Source organism: Aphelocoma coerulescens, chromosome 1A (genome assembly GCF_041296385.1).
Source record: "Aphelocoma coerulescens isolate FSJ_1873_10779 chromosome 1A, UR_Acoe_1.0, whole genome shotgun sequence".
NCBI lineage: Eukaryota > Metazoa > Chordata > Aves > Passeriformes > Corvidae > Aphelocoma > Aphelocoma coerulescens.
The window spans coordinates 57,191,433-57,213,422 of record NC_091014.1 but is presented as its reverse complement, the minus strand read 5'-3'; the positions used below and the strand labels follow the sequence as shown (position 1 = coordinate 57,213,422).

Here is a 21,990-nt window from a genome sequence, read left to right as displayed (position 1 = left end):
GCCCTGCTGGTGGTTTGCTGTTTTGTGAATTGAAATGTTTTCTCTTCTGCAGGGGTGTGTGGACTGATTGTTCCTCAGGAGGACATGCCATTCTGTGATACAGGGATCTGCCCAGATATCATAATGAACCCTCATGGCTTCCCATCGCGTATGACGGTGAGTGGTGCTGCTCGATTCAAGAGACACGTCCCCCAAGACGGAAAGAGAAGGGGATCAGCCACTAGAGACAAAAAAGCTTGAAGCGTGATTTCACTGAGAATATTCCCCAGTCATCATGCCATACATTTGTTCTGCTATGAGGAGTCAGCCCTCTGTTTCACTGTTTTGAAACATCCTACTGTAAAAGGAGTAGGGTTGCAGGCTCTTTGTGCATCGTTCTCATTTTGTTCTGTGTCAAGCTAAGAGGAATGCAACTGAATACTTCACTTACACCCCTTCTGTTTGTAAATTTCTTGCTCTTCCTCTTCCTTCCCTATTGCCTGTGCCCACTAGTCTGGCTGGGGCAGACCGTGAGGTGAAGGTTGTAGAGGAGCTTCAGTTATAGGTCCAGACCTATAAAACTTCTTAAATTATACACGCCTCCCTGAAACTGAGGCAAGTTTTGCACCTGTGCTTCAGGGTCACACTGAATACCTGGCCTTTGTGTGGGACCTCAGTGCTTCCTTTATAGAGCCTCTGACCTTTCTTCCTTTGTTAGCATCTTCCCTTCTGTTCCCCCTGCTGCACTGCAGCGAGTCAGTCTCCAAGGCTGTTTCCTACAGCAGATGGCCACGCTGGATCCTGCCCATTTTTCAGATAACTGGAAGAAGTGGAACTGCCTGACTTGGGACCTTAAAGATGTTCCCAGACCATGTGATGAGTCCAGTTTTCCCCCTTTACACAGGAATATTCCCAGTTCTTGGGCTTCTTCCACTCCTCCTGTTGCATGCAATAGCCCAGGCTGCCATCTGGGTCACTTTGCCTGACTAACTTGTGCTGTGCCCAATCCAGAAATGTGCCTGTCCTAATGACCAGGCTGAGAAGCAACATAACTCTGCTTTTCTTTCACAGGTAGGAAAGTTGATTGAACTCCTGGCTGGAAAGGCTGGGGTGCTTGATGGCAGATTTCACTATGGAACAGCTTTTGGCGGCAGTAAAGTTAAGGATGTGTGTGAAGATCTTATTCGCCATGGTTATAACTACCTAGGGAAGGACTACGTAACATCTGGGATCACTGGGTAAGAATCTGCTGTTTAGATTAAGGTGTTTCAGGAAAGTGGGGAAATCCTGTTGAGACACATCTGAAGAATCTTCTCATGTCTCAGAGCTCGAGAACTTTCTCTTGTATGCAAACTGCTCTGTGAGACTGAGAAAAGGGGCTGAAGAGTACTGTGCATTTTTCTTAGAAGCATTTTGTGGTTCCACGCTAGTGTACGTGTGGCTGTAATGGGAATGGCCCTTGTGGTACATATGAAAATTTCCCAAGTTTTACTGCCTGGCAAAAAAGCTAAAATCAAGACTTTCTTTCTGAGAGATAGTAAGAAATTTCAGGTTTCTGTCAGCAGAAAGTCTTACATATGCTTGGAATCAGATAAGCATGTTCATGTTGACTTTAATAGTACTGTAAATATGGATTTGGAGGCAAGCGTCTGTTCCTTGGCAATATTCTTTGTGTGCTCTTTTTTCCTTTTTTCTTTTTTTTTCTTTTGATTACACAATGTTTCAGTCTGGCATAATACTCTAATCTGCAAACTTCCTGCTGTGTTTATCAGACTGGCTTCTGAGACACAGAGTTCAAAGAACTTAAGATAGTTTAGGAACAGGAAAAGGCCATATGGCTTCACATGCCTGCCCTTCCAAAATGTATCTTAATCCTACCTTCCTGCTATTTTTATTATCCTTCCAGTCCCCTTCTTCTCAAGGAGCAAGTTTAGATCTCTTTTGCAAGTTTTTTTTATATACTTTTTATTTTAATTGCCTTTCCTACCAACTTATTCCATATGTTGCTTCTCTTTTTGTTTCGTAGATACGATTTTATTTTCCTTATTCACTCCATATTCCATAAATTGTATGTCAACATATATATCCTGGTGCTCGAAACACTTCCTGTTGGTATATCATGATAGCTTTTAAAAAATCTGACTAATCATGATCCCTAGGGAGAATAAAATCATCTAGCTCTAAAAATCCCCCAACTTCAACTTTGTAGTGCCCTATTTAGAGACTTTGCTTAAGGACACTGATACTTTTTTCCAAGCAAATTACACAGGCTTAATCTGTTTGTTATGAAATTTGAAGGCAGATTTCATAACAATGTGAAAGTTTTCAGATTTCAAATGTTTAATGAAGTTTTATTATTTTCTTCAATGGTCAACTTTTGGAATAACACTGCATAATGTCAGTAATGACTCTGAAAGGGAAGTGCAATGCTGTTGTCTCCTGCTTGTTTTTACATTGCACATACCTTTTTTTTTTTTCTCTAACAAATCAGTGGCCATGCTGAGTCTGTCTGTCTGTCTGCATTAAATTTGGACATTCTTAGTGCTGAAGGTGGTAGCTGGGTGAAGGTGGTAGCTGGGAAATGACTGAGTGCTTTTCATTGTTGCTTTCTGATCTTTAGGCACTTACACTCTTCTTACAGTTGGGGGTGTTTTAAACACAGAAATCTTTAGCCATTACTCCAGCTCACAGAATGGAGTAACACCCTCTGTATTGCTTACAGATGTTCTCAAGCTGATGAAAGTGCCTAAATACAGTTCTCAAGAGCCCTTAACCCAGCTCATCTGAGCCCCCAGTGCCAGCCAGGGCGGTGATCTTTGTCCCCTGGATGCAGCTGCTGAGCAGTGCTGCCGGGGCAGCTGTGCTGATGTACAGCCACTCAAGGAGGGCTTTCACCCATCTGGGTTTTGGGCTGTGCCTCAGAGTGCTGTGCAGGGAGAATTAGTGGATGAGAACACTGTCAGGCTCATAGTGTGCCAGTGCTAAGCGATTCCTGCAAATGCAAATTTCTTAAAGTGCTCCTACAAAAAGAATGGTTTGAGCCTTTATGCTGGATGTATTTGTTTACATATATGCTTCCCTTTGTGAAGGAATGTAAACAGAAATAGCCTAAGTCACTCTTCAGGGTCTGACACATTTACAGTCCTTCCTGGCTACTGATGACACTGTTGAAACACTCCTGTATGGATACAGACGGAGGAGGGACTTACCATGGGACAGCTGAAACAGGTACCTGCAGCTGTAGCAGCATGTCTGCACAACGTAAGACCAGAGTTCAGGAGCGTGTTCCTTGCTGCAGTGGAGACAGCAGCATGTGGTGCTGGCACTGTACTGCCCCTGTGTTCAGAAGATTTCCCTGGAAGGGATTTCAGAATGATTGCCCAGAAGGTCCAAACACATTTTTCTAGGACTCATGATTTCCAAATGGTTTAATATTTCTCCTGTACATGACACTCTTGCCTCTCTTAAGGTAAATGTGTGCTAACTGTGGATATTGGTTTTGTTTGGTTTTTATTCTTTCAGAGAACCTTTGGAAGCATATATTTATTTTGGTCCTGTGTATTACCAGAAACTGAAGCACATGGTGTTGGATAAAATGCATGCAAGAGCTCGAGGACCCAGAGCAGTGCTCACCAGGTATTGTTACAGGCTAAGCACAAAATTCTTGTGTACATCCAGAAGTACACCCGGCTGACTGATGGCTATAGAACAAAGTTTGTTTACCTTGTGATACTTGGCACAAAATGCTAAGAACTGTTATTACACTGTTGCGGACAAAAAATTCTCCCAGTAGACTGTGGCAGGAGGTTGTTCTAAAGGCCCAGGTGTGCTCTATGTGATCCAAAACTTGAGTTTGCTTCTCAAGCTTCTGCTAGCAGCTGGTAAAAACACCATCTGCTGATTCACAGTACACACTGTGGGCCCTTCCTGTCAAATTGCTCATATCGTAGGTATTTTAGGTGGTATTTTAACATTTGTGCTTTTACAAAATCACTTATGAGTAGAAGGAGAAATTTTTAAGTATGGTCTACTATTTCAACATACTTTTGATAAACCCTTTGGGGAAATTGAAGCCTCCTGTTTTTACTGGTGCTACTTACTTTTTCTCCTTAAAGCCAAGGTCTATGTCTTCTTGCACTTACGTTCTAAGTTTCTGATGTTCCTTGCTCACAAAAAAGAGTTTAGTGCCACAGGCTTTGCTTTGGGGATGCTTCTAAGTGGTCATTTAGTTCACCTCTCTCTGTCACAATAGGATTATTTACTAAAACTTGACAGAAAATTAAATTCCAGCTAATCTTGAATATTCTAGCAAAGATTATTCCAAATGTGCTTTGACAGTCTTTCTGGGTTATTATGTACACCCTTATACCTCACCTCCTGCATGGTGGTACTCTTCTTTGTGACCAGTCAAAATTTCTACTGATTCTGACCATAGAAATCTTTGTACTGCTTTTAAGATGCAAGCACAGTCATGTCTATCCCACCCTTACTCTTCCCTATAACAAACGTGATTCATATTTTTTAATTTTCAGTTTATTTTTATGCCTCTTGCCATGTGAGGATCCACTTCTTTTGCTTTGCCTGGTTGCACAACAGCTCTTGATAAATGCAGCTTCTATCTGTTGATGTGCTATTAGAGAATGGAGGGGCAGGTCTCTGCTGTACCTGATACAGAGGTATCTTCCTCTTTGGCTTTTCATTGCATATTTCCCATGCCTTTTTGCTTTCCAACCTCACACTGTCTATAGGACAAACTCATGCTTTCCATGGAAGTAAATACCAATGGTTGAACTGGGAAAGAAATCATGAAAAGGTTTTGTAATTCTTGTCTGAACTTTTTCATCAACCGCATTGAGAAAAGCAGGTGTAGCACAAGCACAGCTGCTTGCTTAGATAAACATAAATTATATTCCCAAATAATAGGCTGTCTGCCCCATTTTCTGTTCTTCAGTGTGTTAAGCATTATATTGGTCCTTCACATGAAAATGAAAACTCCCTGTCTTAGCTTACAGTACACAGGATTTACTGGAACTCCTGGCTTACCCAAATCCCTTGATCTGCCTTTGTATTGCCTCCCCAACTTCTCAGCTGTTTAGAGATACTGAATTTAAATGAAACTTAAATACCAAGTCAATGTAATGTTTATATGTAAAGATGAAGGTTGTGTGATTTCCCCCACCCCTTACTTTCTGCAGACTCTTTGTTCAGTCACTGGCATCATACTATGTAACTAGGCCTCCTTATTTGACTTTCAGGAAAGCTAGTGGATGTTCAATTTATGCTGCCTCTTGACTAGTCTTTCAGGAATTTTCTTTTTTCTCCTCAAATAATTAAACATTTGTTATTGCCATTGCCTCTGCTTGAGAGTCTGCATTGCCAGCTTTCATATTCGCTATTGTTTTATCATCCTTTGCACTTCCTGGAGAGTAGATTCCATCTAACATTCTTTTTTGATTTTAAAAGTAATCATATAACAGCTTCCAATGTGGAATTTGGCTGTCATTGCCTTGAAATGCATTTTATTATATATCAAATGTACCTTAAGTGACAGAGCAAAGCTGTATTTCCATCTGGAATAAGGCAGAATACTGGAGCTTCTTGATCATCACTGATTCTAACTATTGTTCTGATGAAAACAAGACTTTGCAGAATTGCAAAGCAGAACTCTTTGTTAACACGGTCAAAACCCACCAGGATGTTGCCCTCTGGACTGGTACTTGAAATGCAATCCTCAATTTCAATGCTGTGGGTAGTTGACAATTAATGTGTAACAGTGGTGGTGTTGCCCTGATACACAGTCCTGCTAAATCTTTTTAATAGATAAGCTGCTGTTAATGTTTCTTACAAGAGAGCAATATCAGCTTTCTGTGTGTGTAGTTGTTTCGATGGACACTGTCAGAGCTGCCACCTGTGTGTCCTTTGGACATGTCAGATGTGCCAGGTCCTGTTGTGCTGCAGGGGAGCAATGGGACAAGCACCGGTCAGGGCTCCTCTCTGTGCTCTGGGGCTCTGCAAGCACAGGATGCCCTCCTCCTTCAGGCAGTGTTTTTTAGGTAATGTTCCACTTCTTGGAGATCAGTATTTCAGCAAACAACTCCATTTCAAGCTAGCCACTAGCTATCCCTGGCAGGCACAAGGGAGATCTGCTGAGACCATGGGGGTCTTATTTCCCCCACTGGCTAGTGAAACAAGGAATAAGACCATTCAGCTGAACCCACTGTTCTTGCAGAAAATGCAGAATTAGTGCAAATAAATTCTTAATGTGCTTAAAAACACTGAAGTTAATTGTTTATGATTTTTTTTTCTAAAGGCAGCAGTTAAATAGAATGATCACTTAATTTTTTTATTTAAAGAGTCACTGCATTTTATTTAGCATTTTAAGAACTTACATTTTTCCTTAACATTAAAAATATCTCTTTTTAATGATACTCCCAATATTATTTTCAGGAGTCTGCTTTGTTTTCTGATGTTATATTTAGAGTAAAGAAAGAAGTTAGTTGCCCAGGGCAACAGCTGCAGTGTACATGTGTATAGAGGGAAAGGGGAAGGACAAATGCTTTATAAGTACTGTTTTAACATTTTAAACAACTTTTTGTATGAGGAATTTTAAAACTCATGTGAGCTGGAAGAAGAATCTGATAATCTTAGGAAGCAGAAGATAGACTCATTTCAAAGGCTCAATAATATTGAAATTTTTGGTACTTTAGAAAACTACTTTTTAGGTAGGCAGGATTTTGTTTTGTTTTCTTACAATGAGATCATGCTGACAGTGGGAGTGAAACTTAACAGCTAAAGGTTAAATTTGGTTTTATTTTGGTTGTGGCTTTTTGTTGTTGTTGTTTGGGGAGCTTTTTGTATTTTTTTAAATGGAATTTCATCTTCCTTAAAAATCTTCACCCTCTATCTGTTGAAGACCCATGTCATATCTACCCATGGAGTTGAGACCCCATAATTTTTCCAGAGATTTTATCCTCTCATAATTGAGTTGAGACTTTATTTGGGCTCACATTTATAAAGCTATTTTGTCATTTTGTCCTGTAGAACAGCATCTGGTGAAACTTCTGAAAGCAGACTTGTGCATTAAATAGTATTATTGAAGTCAGTTCATAAAAATAACTTGGGCACTTCTAGCACTGTAGCAAATGCCTGATTCATTAGAGGTCCAAACTTCTTTTAAAATCTGCCTCTTGGCATTTCAGAAGAGAAACTGCATTCACCCCAGGGTTAGTCCTTTAAAACAGCATCTGAGCAATGATGGTGCCATCATCTGGGGAGGGGGCCCTGAGGAGTTTAATCAGGATGTAAACAACTTCTATCCATTCTCCCCACAATGGGAAAAACAGAGGGTTATATGAATGAAAAGGACAATTTGAATTAGAAGCAGATTAGTTTTAAGGTTCCAGTGGGGTCAGAGTAAGAGAAACTACTTCCCCCTAAAAGCAAATACAACTTGCATCTTTAGAAGATATTTTGTTCGGGTAATTAGGCTTACTTTTTACATGTTACAAAAGATTATTAGATGTTGAAGGCTTTTATAAATTCTTTTCTCTGAGTTGCAGTAAGTTGGCAAAACCTTATTATTAATATCTTTAGTAAGCTTAACAAATTCTGTTGTTTGAAATAATAGAAACAAAATATACTCCAAAACTATTGGGCCAGATCTGTCATTGAATATTTTAGGTGCATTACACTACTACAGGTGTCAGAAACAGCACATAAACATGAGGTTTCAGGGAGCAGTGAAGCTCAGTAACATCTTTTAAATTCCTTCTCTTTGCTGTCATGTTTCAGGGAATATACTGAAACGGAAATATTTATTAAAATGCATGCAGTATATTTGTGCTGCAGGAGTTCAGGACTGGTTTTGCCTCATAGTTTGCTCTAATATTTGCAACCTAAGTACTACATCACTGTGCTGGTACATAAGAGTAGAACTGATACTATGAACTTGCAGTATGACAAACATGAGGATAGAAATTTTGACTGTGTCCAACAAAAAAATTGACTTAAGCAGTCTTAATGTTAGATAATACATGGTACTTTATCTTCTTACCTCAAAATCTTTAGTGTATACTTGATTGCTTTATTAAAATTTTCCTCTAGCACCATAAGGACAGTGAGTTCCCCCAGACAGTAAATAAGAGTTTGACTTGTGTAGAGGAACCTACAGAACACAAAAATTAGTCTATTAGCCATCATACATGAAAAAAATAAACTAGATAAATGTCACTTTAAAAAAAAAAAGTGTTTCAGTCATGAGTTAGCAATATGTGTACTATTTGTTTGCTGATTTATTTTGATATTCTCTCACATACCAAAACCATCTTTATTTTAGAAATTAGTCTTAGCTGTAGTTCAGCTGAAACATTAGGTTGATGATTGATTCATTAGCTGCTGAAAATTGTTTCATTTTGTAAGCTACAAACGATAATGTCTCATCAAGAAAGAGTGCCAAATCTGTGTCCAGATTGTCTTGGATACTCTTAGAAATCTTTTTGTTTTCGCTTATTCAGCTACATTATGTGAGGTAAAGAGCTGTGGCCTGATGCTGCAGTTGCCACTTTACAGAACCGCATCGTATTGCAGGTACAGGAGCAACACATTTGTGAGATCAGCAGTTCTGGTTGGTAAAGTCCATTCATGCTGTGCTGTTCCTGCAGTTTGAAGGCAGGCTAGAGTCATAAATGTATGTTTTTGAATGCTTACTGCATTTTCTCAAATACTTGTTTCAAAGGCAACCCACTGAAGGTCGATCCCGTGATGGTGGTTTACGTCTTGGAGAGATGGAACGGGATTGTTTGATAGGTTATGGAGCCAGCATGCTTTTATTGGAGAGACTGATGATTTCAAGTGATGCCTTCGAAGTGGATGTTTGTGGACAGTGTGGCTTGCTGGGGTACTCTGGCTGGTAAGTTTTCAAGCCCCTCTGTGTAATAGAACCTTGCCCTTGGTTGCAGTACTTCTCAGTTTTCAAGTGCTCACAGGCACCAATTAACAGTCCCATGCATTTCATTTAAAAGCAGTGTCAATGTTCAAAATGGGTATTTGGAAAATTGGTGACAGGGAATGATTCTTTATTGTGGTCTGGTTGAAGTTAGGACTGAATTGAGTGTGTAGTCAATGGGCCACGGATCTCTCCTGTTGTGGGGGCACAGGTATTCTCTTCCACAGCCAGGCTGTTCCCTTCAGTCTGTCTGCTGTCCTTCCATCCCACTGCTGACTTTCCATCCCACCCTTGCAAAGGATTATCAAACACCCAATCCCATATATCATCTATTTTTTGAAAAGGGGAAAACAGCGGTGTCAACGTACCTGATGCTTCTGCCATCAGAAATGAGGTTACTGGTTGGGCTAGTCACACATCTTCTGGTACAATCCCATGTTGAACCTCCCAGGGCTGAAGAGTGAGAGTGGGCACAGAAGAATAGAAGAAAGCAACATTCCCTGCTTTTCTGTTCTCTAGCTATGGAGCTCATAATCCCATGCATTTGGCTTTCTTTAGCTGTGCCCGTCCCAAATGCCTTTTGCTTTGTTGTCTTGTGAACCAAGGAGTTCCTCCTCAAAGCATCAGACAAATGCACTGATCCTATGTTGGAGCCTGAGAGAGAAGCAGCTGTCTGTTTGGAAATTCAGCTGGCTTCTGCCTAAATGCCTTGTCCCTAGGAAACCTCTCTAGGCTGGCCAATGGTCTTGCTGTCTTACTCTGACACCTAACCCAGTACTGAGTTGGGTCTCCTGCAAACAAACTGGTTTTTCATGTAGGGGAAGCGTAAAACTGGATGTCAAAGCTGTGTGGAGCTCACCACAGGTAGCAGCACACTGGGTTTTGCTTTAACCATCTTTTCTCTTCAGCAATTTTGAGATGTTAGATTTAAAGTTGCCCTGTAGCATGCTGAAAATACACCACTATTATTAGAAGATAGACAAGCTTCTTTTTATAGTCTTGGAGGTAAGGGAAGTGTTCTGCTTTAACCTGGTTTTGTTCTAACCAAGCAGAAAACAGACATGTGAGACCAATAGGAATTTGAGATACAATGTTCTCGCAAGCTTTGCAAAAACAGGTGACCTGAAATCCCATCACTAAGGGAAGAAAAACTAAATGGTTCAAGTTACAAGTTACTCTAATATTTATGTTGGGGAAAGATGGAGAGTTGGAAGGAGGAGGAGAAAGATTAATTTCTAAATCTCAAAAGAGCACAGTTGGAAACATGCCGCATCTTGGATATCAGTATCAATCTATTGGGAGAGGCAGGAAATTGGACTTTATTCACTTCAGTGCCTCAAGAGTGATTTTTCCATGATATAATGAAGTAGGAAAGTAAGGTGTATTCTCAGTTTGTAGATGTGTAAAAGTGACAGCTACTGTTTCTGCTCTTGGTCAGACCTTTCTTCTGAAGCATGTGGCTTCTGGCCAGAAGCCAAGCACCACCTTTGTCTGCTCACAGCAGCAGCAGTTCTGCTCCTGGTGGAGCAAAGGTTCAGACGGAGGTGGGTAAATATGTGTAATCCAGAGCAGAGATGAGGCTTGCTCTGGGCATCCTGTTGTGATTGGTTATTTTCAGCTGGGCATGGTCCTACTGGCTCTTGTGCCATAACTCTTTTGAGAGTCCTGTTTTTCTCTAGTGTGTGTTCAGTGTATGTAAGAAGTGAGGCTTTTTTCTGACCCAGGTCTCTTAAAACTACTGCAATGCAAATAACAATTGTAGGAAGTAGTGTGAAAGGAAGGACATGCCATAAGTCAAGGAACCAACCACTTGTAGCTGTGTAAAGCATTGCATTTAAAAATTCTCACATGCAGATGTGGCTCAATTATTTTTTCAATAAGACCTTGACTTTCAGAGCAGTCCTTCAAGATTTTCAGAGTCCACAGGATGTAAAAATACCTTGAAAAAAATTAGCAATTTGAACTTTAGAAGTAACGCTACATTTTATTTTTAAAGTGTTGCTAATATATTTCTTTTTTTGAAGTTCATAGCAAAGTTTAGTAACTCCTTAAATTACCATGAAAGAAACTACTGTTTCAGACAGAGTCAGACATTCTTGCAATCTGATTCTGTGAAAAGCTGTCTGATGTGTGAGAGTAATCAATAAGAGAGTTTCTGCTAAATTTTATACTGTGTCTACCAGTAGCTGAAGCAAGTGGCCCTATAATGAGCATCACAGTAGAGACGAAGTCATTAAGAGAAACTTCCAAATGGGCCTTTTCAGTGACTGAGGCATTAATAAGACATTGCTGCAAGAAACCTTTTAGAAACATTGTTTGGCTAGCATTAAGGGCACTTGTCTTGTGGAGGATGAGTCCTCTCAGACAAGGACTAGCCCCTGGGTATGTTTTTCTGCAAGATAGTAACAGCAGATCAGTGTTGGGGCCTGAACTGGTATTTTCACAGGGAAGGGGGCTGTTGTGGCAGTGACAGAATTTATCCCTGTAAAAAATGCAGTTGAAACTTATTATGATTTACTGGGTTTATGCAAATTTTCCAACTTTGCTGTTGTGCACGTGCTCAGGAGCAGAACTCCACTGAATGCAATGAGCAGAATTTGGTCCTTTTTTGATGATAAGTTGAGGAGTTATTCTGATCTCTCCAGTATGTGCATTTTAAAATATACGAGAAGAAAAAATTTTGTTACTAGTCCAGATTCAGCCTTGAATGGCACAGTTGCCTTTTCCTGACCAGTTTAGTGTCAATTCTAATACCCCCATGGTCTTTCAAGTACTTGTTTCTGTGATCTCTGTTTGATGGAGTTTTGTGCACCTTTCTGGGTGGTCCCCATCTAGTACAAAGCAGGCCCAGAATGATGCATGTAGCTTTGAGCCTGGGTGCAGTGAGTAGTCTCTCCTCCTCAGTCCCTAGGAGCTGTAATCAGATGCCAGACATGTGCTCATAGCAGAAAGGTTGTGTCTCATCAGGCTTCCAGGGCCTGCAAGGCTGCTCCCATTGAGAGCAGCTGCTTCCTCCCCATCATTGGAGAACGGCTCCCGTTTAGGTCACTTCTCCCACCATAAAATGTACCTATCCTTATAAATACAGACTAGGGGAGTAGTTATAAACCTGCATTTACTGTCAGCCTCATTCTGTACCACAGAAACCTGCAGGAGTTTTGCTAATTCTTCCTTAATTGGATCTTCAGACTGTTAAGGCTTTATGCCAGAAATACAAATTTGAAGCACAGGAACAAAAAAAGAGCTTTGTTAGACCATTAGGAAGTGCTGTGTTTTTGTGTTCCCAAAGGAGTGTCTTTCTCAAATCTCCAAAACCAGAAGATGGAATAGACAGGAGAATGAAGAAATAGGGAGGTTGGAAACTGATTTTTATAAGAAACATTTTCTACCACCACTGAATTTGAGTCCCAATACTGTAAAGATGGCTGACTAGCCTATATATTCTTTATATATAAGGTTATATCTAGATGACAAAAAATCCTTTCGCCCCTGATTTTTAAGATCATTAGAGCAAAGAGCACCAAGAATATGTGTTAAAGCAGTTTTACTGGCTTTCTATCCTGACTAAAGTTTAAAGATGTAAGATGAGAAGTGCCTCTATTCTGGAAAGTGAAATAATTTGAGACATTATAGGGTGAAATTGCATATTAAAAACCTTCTTTCTTCCTGACTACTCTTTTTGTGACATATATATAACACAGAAATTGGACCATTAACCATTTTTTTCATAAACACTTGGCTATGTTCACCTCCTTTCTGTCACTATGCAGTGCTGAATTTGTGTTGACATTTATGTGAGTGCTGAAGAAGCAGAAATCAGTCCTGTTAGCTCCTGAGCATTGTGATTGCTCTCCAAGAAAAGTGCAGGTTTAACATTAAGCTCCTATTGACTTCAGTCAAATTATTTAAGGGCTTAAAGCTATGACTTAAGCACTAAAATGTGTCTCAGGCATTTGGTGCTTCTAGGACTGTGGCCAGTGTTTAAATGCAGATGAACAAAACATCAGTAGCTGGTGGTAATTGGTTTTTTTTTCGCAGAAATTATGGACCAACTCTAACTTTGTTTTTGTTTGTTTCCCTAGGTGCCACTACTGCAAATCATCTTGTCACGTGTCTTCTCTGCGCATACCTTATGCCTGTAAACTCTTATTCCAAGAACTGCAGTCCATGAACATCATACCTAGGCTAAAACTAGCTAAGTACAATGAATGAACAGGATGAAAAAGACCCAAAAAAATACCTTAAGAAATTGAAATTCAACATATCTAACTGGGAGGTTTTTTTGGTGAACAGGAACAAACTAAAACCTGAGTGAAGGGAGGTGCAAGACAGTAGGAAAATTTTCTTACATATCCTCCTTGTTTTTAAGCTGACATGGAAAAGTCTGTCAGTAAAATATACTAGGAGCAGTTCTGAAGCCTTGATTAGTCATGAACAGGACATCTGGGAATTGTGGAATAAGGCCATGGTCCCGCAAAGCACTTGGATCACTTCAAACAATCCCATGCTTGCGTTTGAAAAGGTCTTTGCTGGACTAGGGCTTAAGCAGAGCTAAATACACATCTTATTCACAGAGGTTAAAAATGTTTTCCAAACCAACGTAATAAAAGTTTTAAATAATACTGGCTGAATATGTTGATAGTTGTGTAAGGATGGTAAGGCCTTATAATGTCTAAACCATTTTCTGTTCCTAAAGCAGTTTGTTAAAGCGTTAAAATTTTCTAAAGTAGTGTCAGTGTTAGAGAAATGAAACTACTTTCTTGAGAGCTTGAGATGAGACATTTTGAGTGAGATTTCGGCATGTGGGTGCATTTGTGTGCAAGCAGTGGTGTGCTTGTACAGGTGATCTGCTCTCAACTAAATGTATGCAGTTTCCATGAAGGTCAGGGGAGGAGGTGACTGCATATGTAGCAAGTGCATGATACAGCACACAGATATCCATTCCATTCCTTCTGAGGGTAGTAGATCTGATAATACACTGGCTCAAAGCCCTGAAAAGACAGGCTGCAGACACTGGGTAATGATGTGTGCTGACAGAGGACTCTAGAACTTCTTTAAAATATGGACATAGCCAAAACATTTTAAGAACAAAACAAAACCAGACTTATGAAGAACAACAATCCTTCACTGACAGTGAAGCAGGTTTGAATGACATGAAAGGATTTAGAAAGGGAACAGCTGGATTTTTTCATGAGGTCTAAGGCCTAGAACTAAAGCAGTAGATGAACTAAAAGTCATTTAGTAACCTAAACTAAAGCATGCAGTTAACTTTTTAAGCAAAGGACATCAACATGCGCAGACTTCACCTGTCCTCCAGTGAAAAGCAGCACTCTGGGTCAGTGGGGATACAGAACACTGCCTATGATCTAGAAGTCCTGAGATGCTCTTTGGCTCCTCATATGGCTGAACTTTGTGTGCTGATCCTGATGATTGTGCTGGTCCTGACACTGCTCATGCAGTCATGTTGCTGCTGTTTTCTTAGCTCTTAAGGAACACAGATGAATATCAGCCTGAGTAGGTTTCTTTTTAGCCTTCCACCAAATGCTTAAACTAGTACTTTTGTGTTTGGGCTTAAAAACCAAGCCTGAAGAAATAGATTCTACTTTTCTTCTCTTTTTTTTCCCCCCTTTTTCTTGCAATTGGACTCATGACAACACATATCATCACAGCACAACTGGATTGGAAAACCTCTTGAAGTACCTCTTCCAGGATCCAAACAGCTCAGGGTTATTTACAAAAGAGTTTTAGGAGAGTGATGTGCTGCTTCATACTGGAGGAAGAGGTTAACAAAAGCCCCAACCAAATGAACAACCTCTGCTTTGGTGCCTGAGATGGCCCAGCTGCGGCTCGGGAGCACCAGCAGAGGGAGTGAGCCTCTAAGGCTGCGGCTGCTGTGGGGCACCATGCAAACCCACTGAGGATAAGGGTCCTTGCTCCCTAGTCCTCTCCTAAGTGGTCTCCTAGGTTGGGTGGTTGGAGCTGCAGGGCATGAAAGACTAAGCAATGTGTACAATTACACCTGTGGAAATTGAAGCAGTTACAGCAGAGATGGAGGAGGAACAAAGGAATGAGCTCATGAGTAACCCCATTGAGAGAACAAGTCTGTGTGCAGCCCTGAGGAGGAACCTTGCAGCTCATTCACCTCAAGCTGATGAAAGTGTGGGGATGAATGGGTTTTGTGAGGGTGAAGGATATCCTCTGTAATAGCTGAGGTTTAGGAAGAAAGGGGCAGCCTTAAGAATGATGGATCCAGTAGAGCATAGAAATTAGACATGTCTGGCAGTAAGTGAGCATTACCCCCTATCTGCCACTCTGGTGATACCTACATCAGTTGCATTTACACATCACTGCTGCCTAATCTAAGCCTGTGCCTACACTGGAGGCTTATTTGAGTGCAGATTTGAGTTGAAACTCTGATACTTAATTTTTACCTCTCTCTAAGAGGCTGCCTATGTCCCATCATAATTGACACCTGCAAGTAATCTCTTGGCAATGGAATAAGCATTACAAAACCAGCAGCAGAAGCAGAACAAATGTCTGTGGATTCCTGGAATATGGTTGGTTAAAGTTGCAATTCAAGGAAGGAATCCTACTGCAGTCAGGAAAAAATTACAGTGCATGGACTGATGAGGTAAAATACATTCTCAGAACCCCAGAGCTGTCACTCTACTTTCCTCTGGTGAGCCTCATCCTTGCAGCCCTTTGAATTATCTTCCCAGACAACGTCCCCTCCCCCCTTTTTATGCTGTGAATGCCTTCACAAAGAGGTCTTATGGCAGCTCATGGCTGTACTGCTGGAGCTGGCCTTGCCCAGATCAACCCTGCCATCACTGTCTAACTGCCGAATTAAGATACCATATTCTGAACAACACCTGACAAAATCTGAAGGCTGTAGTACAAGGAGCTGTGGCTAGAAAACTACCATAAGGCTTTCATTCCATTGCAACTTCTTTATTCCTTGTATATAGTGTCCAGGAGAAGCTTTCTAGAAATGCTGTTCGGCCAGAAGGTCTTGAGCATCAGTCCCAGCTAAAATGCCAAATACAATACATTTTCTGATACGAGCTAGAGGTGAGTGCTGCTGTTGGAAACGACACTGAACTCCGTGTAGTATGTTTAAGTTGCCACTTGCTTTGCAGACAAAAGGTTAAATGCTGTGTACCCTATTGAGTTCTGTACATGTCCAGCCCAACTGTTTGGTTGTGAGAAACAGAGTGAAGCCAGGGCTGAGTTGCAGAAGGCTATGGGGTAGAGAGCAAAGCACAGGGCTTCTGGCCAGTTTTGGAGCTGTGGGCAACACAGGTCACTAGTTTAGAGTTCAGAAAAACAGCTTCACTTCAAATCATTTACATACCCCTTACAGGTATTTAACTTTTTTTTTTTTTTAAGGTAAATGTATCCAAACATAGAAATGAGAAAAACAAACTATAAAGAAAAATTAAACCAGACTGGCCAATTTTGGCATTCAAAGAGGATATATTATGAAGAAAAGGCATACTGAGATGTAATAATTTTAAGATGAAAGTAATGGAAAGGGCTCCCACTAAGCACAATTGGTTTTGTTTGTAATGCCCATATCTTGTTAAGAGTTTTCCTTGCAAAGAAGCTTCAATGTGCTGCAAAGAGAGCTTTTAATTCGTTCCACTCCTTACTTGTTGCTTAAACAGGGAGGAAAACCAATGAAAAACATAGACTCATGATGATGAAACTTACTCTATGTCTTTTCCCATGTTTTCTAATGGTGAATAGAAAAGTATCTGTGGTTTATTTATAGCAAAATGGGAGTCTGTCATAATTAAAAACCTATAAAGACTGAAGACTATTTCATTGGTTAGTGGTAACAAATGGGAAACTAATGAAAAGTGCTGTGCACCTGACAATGGATTTGCAAGTCCTGCTCAGACCACACCTGTAAAGCCTGACAGTGACTGGTGTCACATAGCTGTAAAATGAGAGGGGCTGAAAATGTGTCTGTACTTTGCCCCAAGGCTCTTGAGAATGAGGATGGCTCTAGTGAGAGGGAGCATAAGCCTTGAAACAAGGGCTTGCAGCTCTCCCACAGTGACCCACAGGAGCCTTCCTCAGCCATGTCTCAGCACAAGCACCTCTGGAGTGTGGCAGGGAGCTGGCTTAGTGCTGCTGAGAGCACCCCCCGCCCCCCAGCCGGCCTCTCCTCCCGTTGGAGCTGAGGATTGTTTTACAGCCCACTGCCATTTCAGCAGGGCCATGGGGCACTTGATGAATTCCCTCCTCTGAAGAGGACGTGACTTGCCCAGGGCCACAGAAAGACCGTGCCAGAACTGGGATCAGGGCTCCACGGTCCCCAGGTGCCAGACACGTGCTTGCCTTAAAACTGAGCACTTCATCAAACCGTAAAATCCAGCCAGATGGTGACTCTTTGCTATTATCTGGACCAGTGCTGAGAGGCTTAACGTGTGCAAGGCACGGTGAGGATCCGGATTCCAGTTTCTGTGTCTAAGGCTCACAAGCCCAGAAAATGGATCCGTGTTTTAGACCTAAATGCAGCTAGAAACTTGGACATGTTTGAGCACAAGTTCTGACTTCAGTCCATCCTTGTCATGAAATATTTTCATCTCAGCATGGGCCCACCAGTTTCGGTGGGGGGTTCTTTCTCTGGGAAGGGGTAGAAAGGTGCCAAGAGTAAGGACAACTACTTTTGTCATTCTTACTCTGCTCTGAATATGTGGCCCCAGTCAGACTCTGTGCTTTCAGGTAGCCAAGACTGTGTGAATCAGTTTTGCCTCTCTGCAATCATTTACGAATTCACCATATGAACCTGGGAGGCAAATACACTCCCTCTGCCTTCCTTACATGGGAATATACATCCCAAAACACCAGAACTCTCAGTTAAACTCTACTAACCCAGGTCAGAGCTAATACAGAGAATTTTTGAAGCTGAATTTTTCAAAGAAGCGGTCTATACGGCTTTGTTCTCTTTCTGTCTCAAAATCAACAGCAAAGATTTTTGTTGTCTACCCAGCAAACAGACTTAGGTCTTTGTTCCATCTTCCAAAAACTTCCAATCTCCTGAGCTGCCCATTGCTCTTTGCATCTCACTGCTGGGAGAAAAAACAACTATATATTTCTCCTAACTGCAGTTACCCATTTATTTGTGTGTTTCCTGAGGCAGGTAGCTCTGAGGTGATTCCAGTGACCATGTATTTTTTCCAGCAACTTTGTTGTGAGTGTCCTTGTCCCCTCCTCCCAGTCAGTATATAAACAGCATGTTAGATCCAAATCAAAAGCAATTCCCTGCTGCTCACTGCAGCAGAGCCTTTGTCTTTCACTAGCCCGAGTTTTGGGGAGCTCCTTGACCTATGCATATGCTTTACCATTCCAGACAGTGCATGGTAGTTATTGTCTGCTTGACAATAAAACATTATAAACAGAGAAGTAGCTGAAGAACTAAGAAAGAAATTGGTGTGCTAAATAGTGAAGCTCTAATTTCTTGCTAAAATTATGTTCTAATAATGGAAACAGTTTTCCCTTGAACTCCTGGTGAATTGGAAACTTAAACTCTGCATTCAGGCCTCCCCCTGCCAGTCAGAGGCAGGCACTGAAGGTAATCTCTGTGCTTCAGGCAGATCAAAAGAAGCTCATTATCAGTCGATCATCTAAGAGGATATGACAGCTTCACATCCAGTTGTTCGGCAGCTGAGATGCAGTCTGGAATGGATCTTTTCTGTGTCTGTTGTCTATAATAGCTTTTAGGGCTGGCTCTTCTTCCAACACACAGTACAAATCCTCTGGTAACTAGTACCAGCCACACACAACAAAAGCCAGCTAAATCTGGTGTAAGCTCGGAAATCGATGACTGCTTGCCCTTTTCTCAAACTCAAGGCAGCAAGTGTCTCCCAGGCCGAGCATTCTGGGCAGCACCCCTTGGGGCAGCAGTTCTTCTCAACTCCTATGGATGCTGTTACTACCCAGGAGAGTAAATTCCCTTCCTCCATGAAGACTGACCAGTGGCCAGCATGAACCAGCTATTTCCACTGATCACTTCTGGCAACACTGTCACTGCACTACTTTATAAACAGAAGAGAGCTCGGGCTGAGCAAAATTCCTTTCACAGACATTAATAAAACAAGATCATTGAAAGCTGACTGTGTTCATCATCAACAAAACTTGGCTTCAGAAATATCTACAGTTAACAGCATGCCAGCTGTAATTCATGTTACTTTTCTTCCCAGCTACAAGGAAGGTGCCCCCTGCCCTGTGCATGTGCAATCCATCATTTGCATGCCTCTGCTCTTCTGCTCATTTTCTCCCAGACACCTGCATATGCGTCTGCCCTGGCCACTTTCTCCTGGTGCTTGTGTCAGTTAAAGGCTTTTGAAGGCATTGGTGCACGTGTTTACCTAGGCAGCCTTTTGATGTTCCTCTCCCAGTTCCTGCATCTGTCAGCATCGTGTTCCCCAAGCACAGACACAGAGTTGATTCCAGAAGTCATCTGTCAGCTTACTCCATATCCTGTCCTTCACCTATACGTATAGCTTCCTCGGGGTGTTAATATATGTAAAATAAAGTTAACATTTCCTGTTCTGGTAATAAAGATGAGTAAGTGGGAAAGAGAAGCCAGTACAGAAACAAGATCCTTCTCTGCTTCTTCCATGGGATTTGCCCAATAGATGAAGACAGCAGAAACAGGAATAAAGCTGGGAAGGAGGGTTGACAGAAGCATGGGTTCATACTGAGAGGAGGAGGCTGCTGGCTCAGGCAAGAAAATATGGAACCACTCACAGACTGCAGCCACTGCTAAAATAATGAAGTGTCACTGTGTGTTTGGCTGTTGCCAGCAGTCTTACAGCCTGCACAGAGATACATCGGATCCAGAAGGATCCCCTGAGTCACTGAACTCAGATCCCTGGTATGGCAAAGAACCATCTTATGTAACTCCTTTCACAAGCAATTCCCATCCATTCCTAAAACTAATGCGGGCCGGTGTCTCTGATAGTCTATGGGAAAACTTCTGTAGAACTTCAGCCTAAAGTTGCCTTTAAGTAGAATTACCTAAATTAATCGATAACAGTTTATATTTTTTTGTTCCTGTGCCAGTAGTTTTGTTGAAAATTCTGTTCTTAGTGTTTTCCCGCAAAATTTTTGTTAGAGTTCAGTAGAGATTCTCCGAGTCTAATACCAGCATAAGGAGCTTTTTACAGCAAAAAAGGTGTGGTCACACCCTACTGGCACAGACAGCTGCAGAGTGGAAGACAGTCTTAGAAATGTGTTTTTCTGAAAGATCTCAAAATATGTGGATGGTAAGTTGATACAAACTATCATGCTTCCAGTCTGCCTCTGCTTTGCTAAACCATCAAAAGAAACTCATTTTCTGTCGGCCACCTAAAATGGTATGTCAGCTTTGCATCCAGTTGTTCAGCACCCTGGAATGTGTCTTCTGTTCTCTTAATGATCATGCTCTTCCCTCCTGCACCAACACAAGTTTGTATTCTTTCTTGTATAGAAGTAGTATTCTTTTCACAATAGCAGCAGAATCCCTCTCCACTAAAAATGCATCATCTGATGCAGTGTAGGGTTAATCTCCGTATACTTATGGCATGTAGATGATCTGCATAGGCACGAACTTGGAGTGAAAGTTCCCAGTTGTATACTTTTTGCATCCTTGCTGAGATTTGCCCATTGTATCAAATCAAAAACTGCAGCTAGTGACTTGTAGTGCTGCCGTCTGAAAACTGCCAGCCTGCAGCACAGGAGATGCTCTGTGCTTTCAAAAGAGTAAAGTACTTTAATAAAGTGTCACATGGGATATCCAGAAGCATGTGATTCTCTTTAAACAGGTAAGCAAAACCCAAACAAGAAACAATAATGGAACTATGAAGTACACTGGGGTGATTTGAAACATTTGAGGGAGGATTAGGTAAGCAGGAAGGCAACAGCATTGATATATTCCATGAGAATGTGGGGATAGGAACTAACCCAGAGAGGCAGGGAGTAAACACATTGCAACAAGTACCTCTGGTCTAACAGAAGTGCTGCTGCTGATCCTGCCCACACATTGTCCTTCACAGAGAATGTACACCTTTGCATCCTGTCAAAGAACAGCCCAAGCCTGTAGACATCCAGGCTGTGCTAAATCCCGTCCCCATCACCCCTGGAAAGAGCATATCCCTGTGTTCACAAATCTGTATTTTTCATTTTGCTCATCTCTGGAACGTCAACAACACGAGAGGATCTCCGAACTTTACACCGGGGAAGGTGGAATTCCCACAAGCGCAGGGTGCCTGTGATGGAGCCCGTGCGGCTGCCACGGCAGGTGTTCCCCACTTGCAGAAGCCAGGCCCCTGCCTGCGGGCACCTCCCCGCGTCAGAGAGCGATGGATGGCGAGTGCCCGCGGGCTTGTGCCGGCCCAGGGCTGGGCGCCTCAGCCCCCGGAGCTGCCGAGCTCTGTGGCCACCCGGGGGAAGCCATGCGGGCACCAGGTAACTCCCCGCGTACAGGCGGCGCCGGCGGCATCTCCTGGGTTTTAAAGCTGATGCGGGTTTCAAAACCCCTTAAAAGACGAGCTCCGCTCACAGAGAAAAATACCCCTGAGGTTTCCGTGGGGCTTCTGCTCCCGCACAGGGCCCGGGGCTCTCCCGGAAAGGGACGGCTGGCTCCGAGGGGCCCACGGCCTTCCCTCGGGCTACTCTCAAGGCTCGCACCATCCACGGTAAAGCCTTGGGGGAAAACAAAGTGGGGGAAAAAAAAACCATTAAAAGGTGGGGAAATGTCACCTTTTTGGCGGTGACAATTAAAACCCAGCCGCACGGCCCACAGGGGCGTTTAGCGGCGGGGCTGAGCGTGTCCCCTTGCTGTGGGAACGGGACGCTCCCCGATACGGGCGGTGTGGGGGAGGCGGCCGGGTCAGAGCCCCGCGGGAGCGGCAGCCGGTGGCCCGGCAGCCCCGAGGAGGCCGGGGTGGGGGCGATGGGTCCTGCCGGACAAGGCTGGGGCGGCAGCAGGAGCCGCCAGGCCGCGCCGTCGAGGGAGGCGGCGGCGCAGAGCCGGCCGTGCCCGCCCCGTCGGGGCCCCGGTGCGGTGCCGCCTG

The 21,990-nt window shown here is 42.5% G+C and overlaps 1 protein-coding gene across 1 annotated transcript in view; it reads left to right on the top strand.

Annotated features, from left to right (window-relative positions):
• Positions 1–16,745, top strand: part of POLR3B (RNA polymerase III subunit B) — a 75,542-nt gene extending 58,797 nt beyond the window's left edge. Inside the window, exons 24-28 of the mRNA XM_069002948.1 lie at positions 53–156; positions 1,051–1,217; positions 3,502–3,615; positions 8,714–8,887; positions 13,006–16,745. Of these exons, the coding sequence (XP_068859049.1) occupies positions 53–156; positions 1,051–1,217; positions 3,502–3,615; positions 8,714–8,887; positions 13,006–13,135 (689 nt within the window). The 3' untranslated portion in view covers positions 13,136–16,745. The remainder of the gene's footprint in view (positions 1–52; positions 157–1,050; positions 1,218–3,501; positions 3,616–8,713; positions 8,888–13,005) is intronic.
• The last annotated feature ends 5,245 nt before the right edge of the window (positions 16,746–21,990 follow it).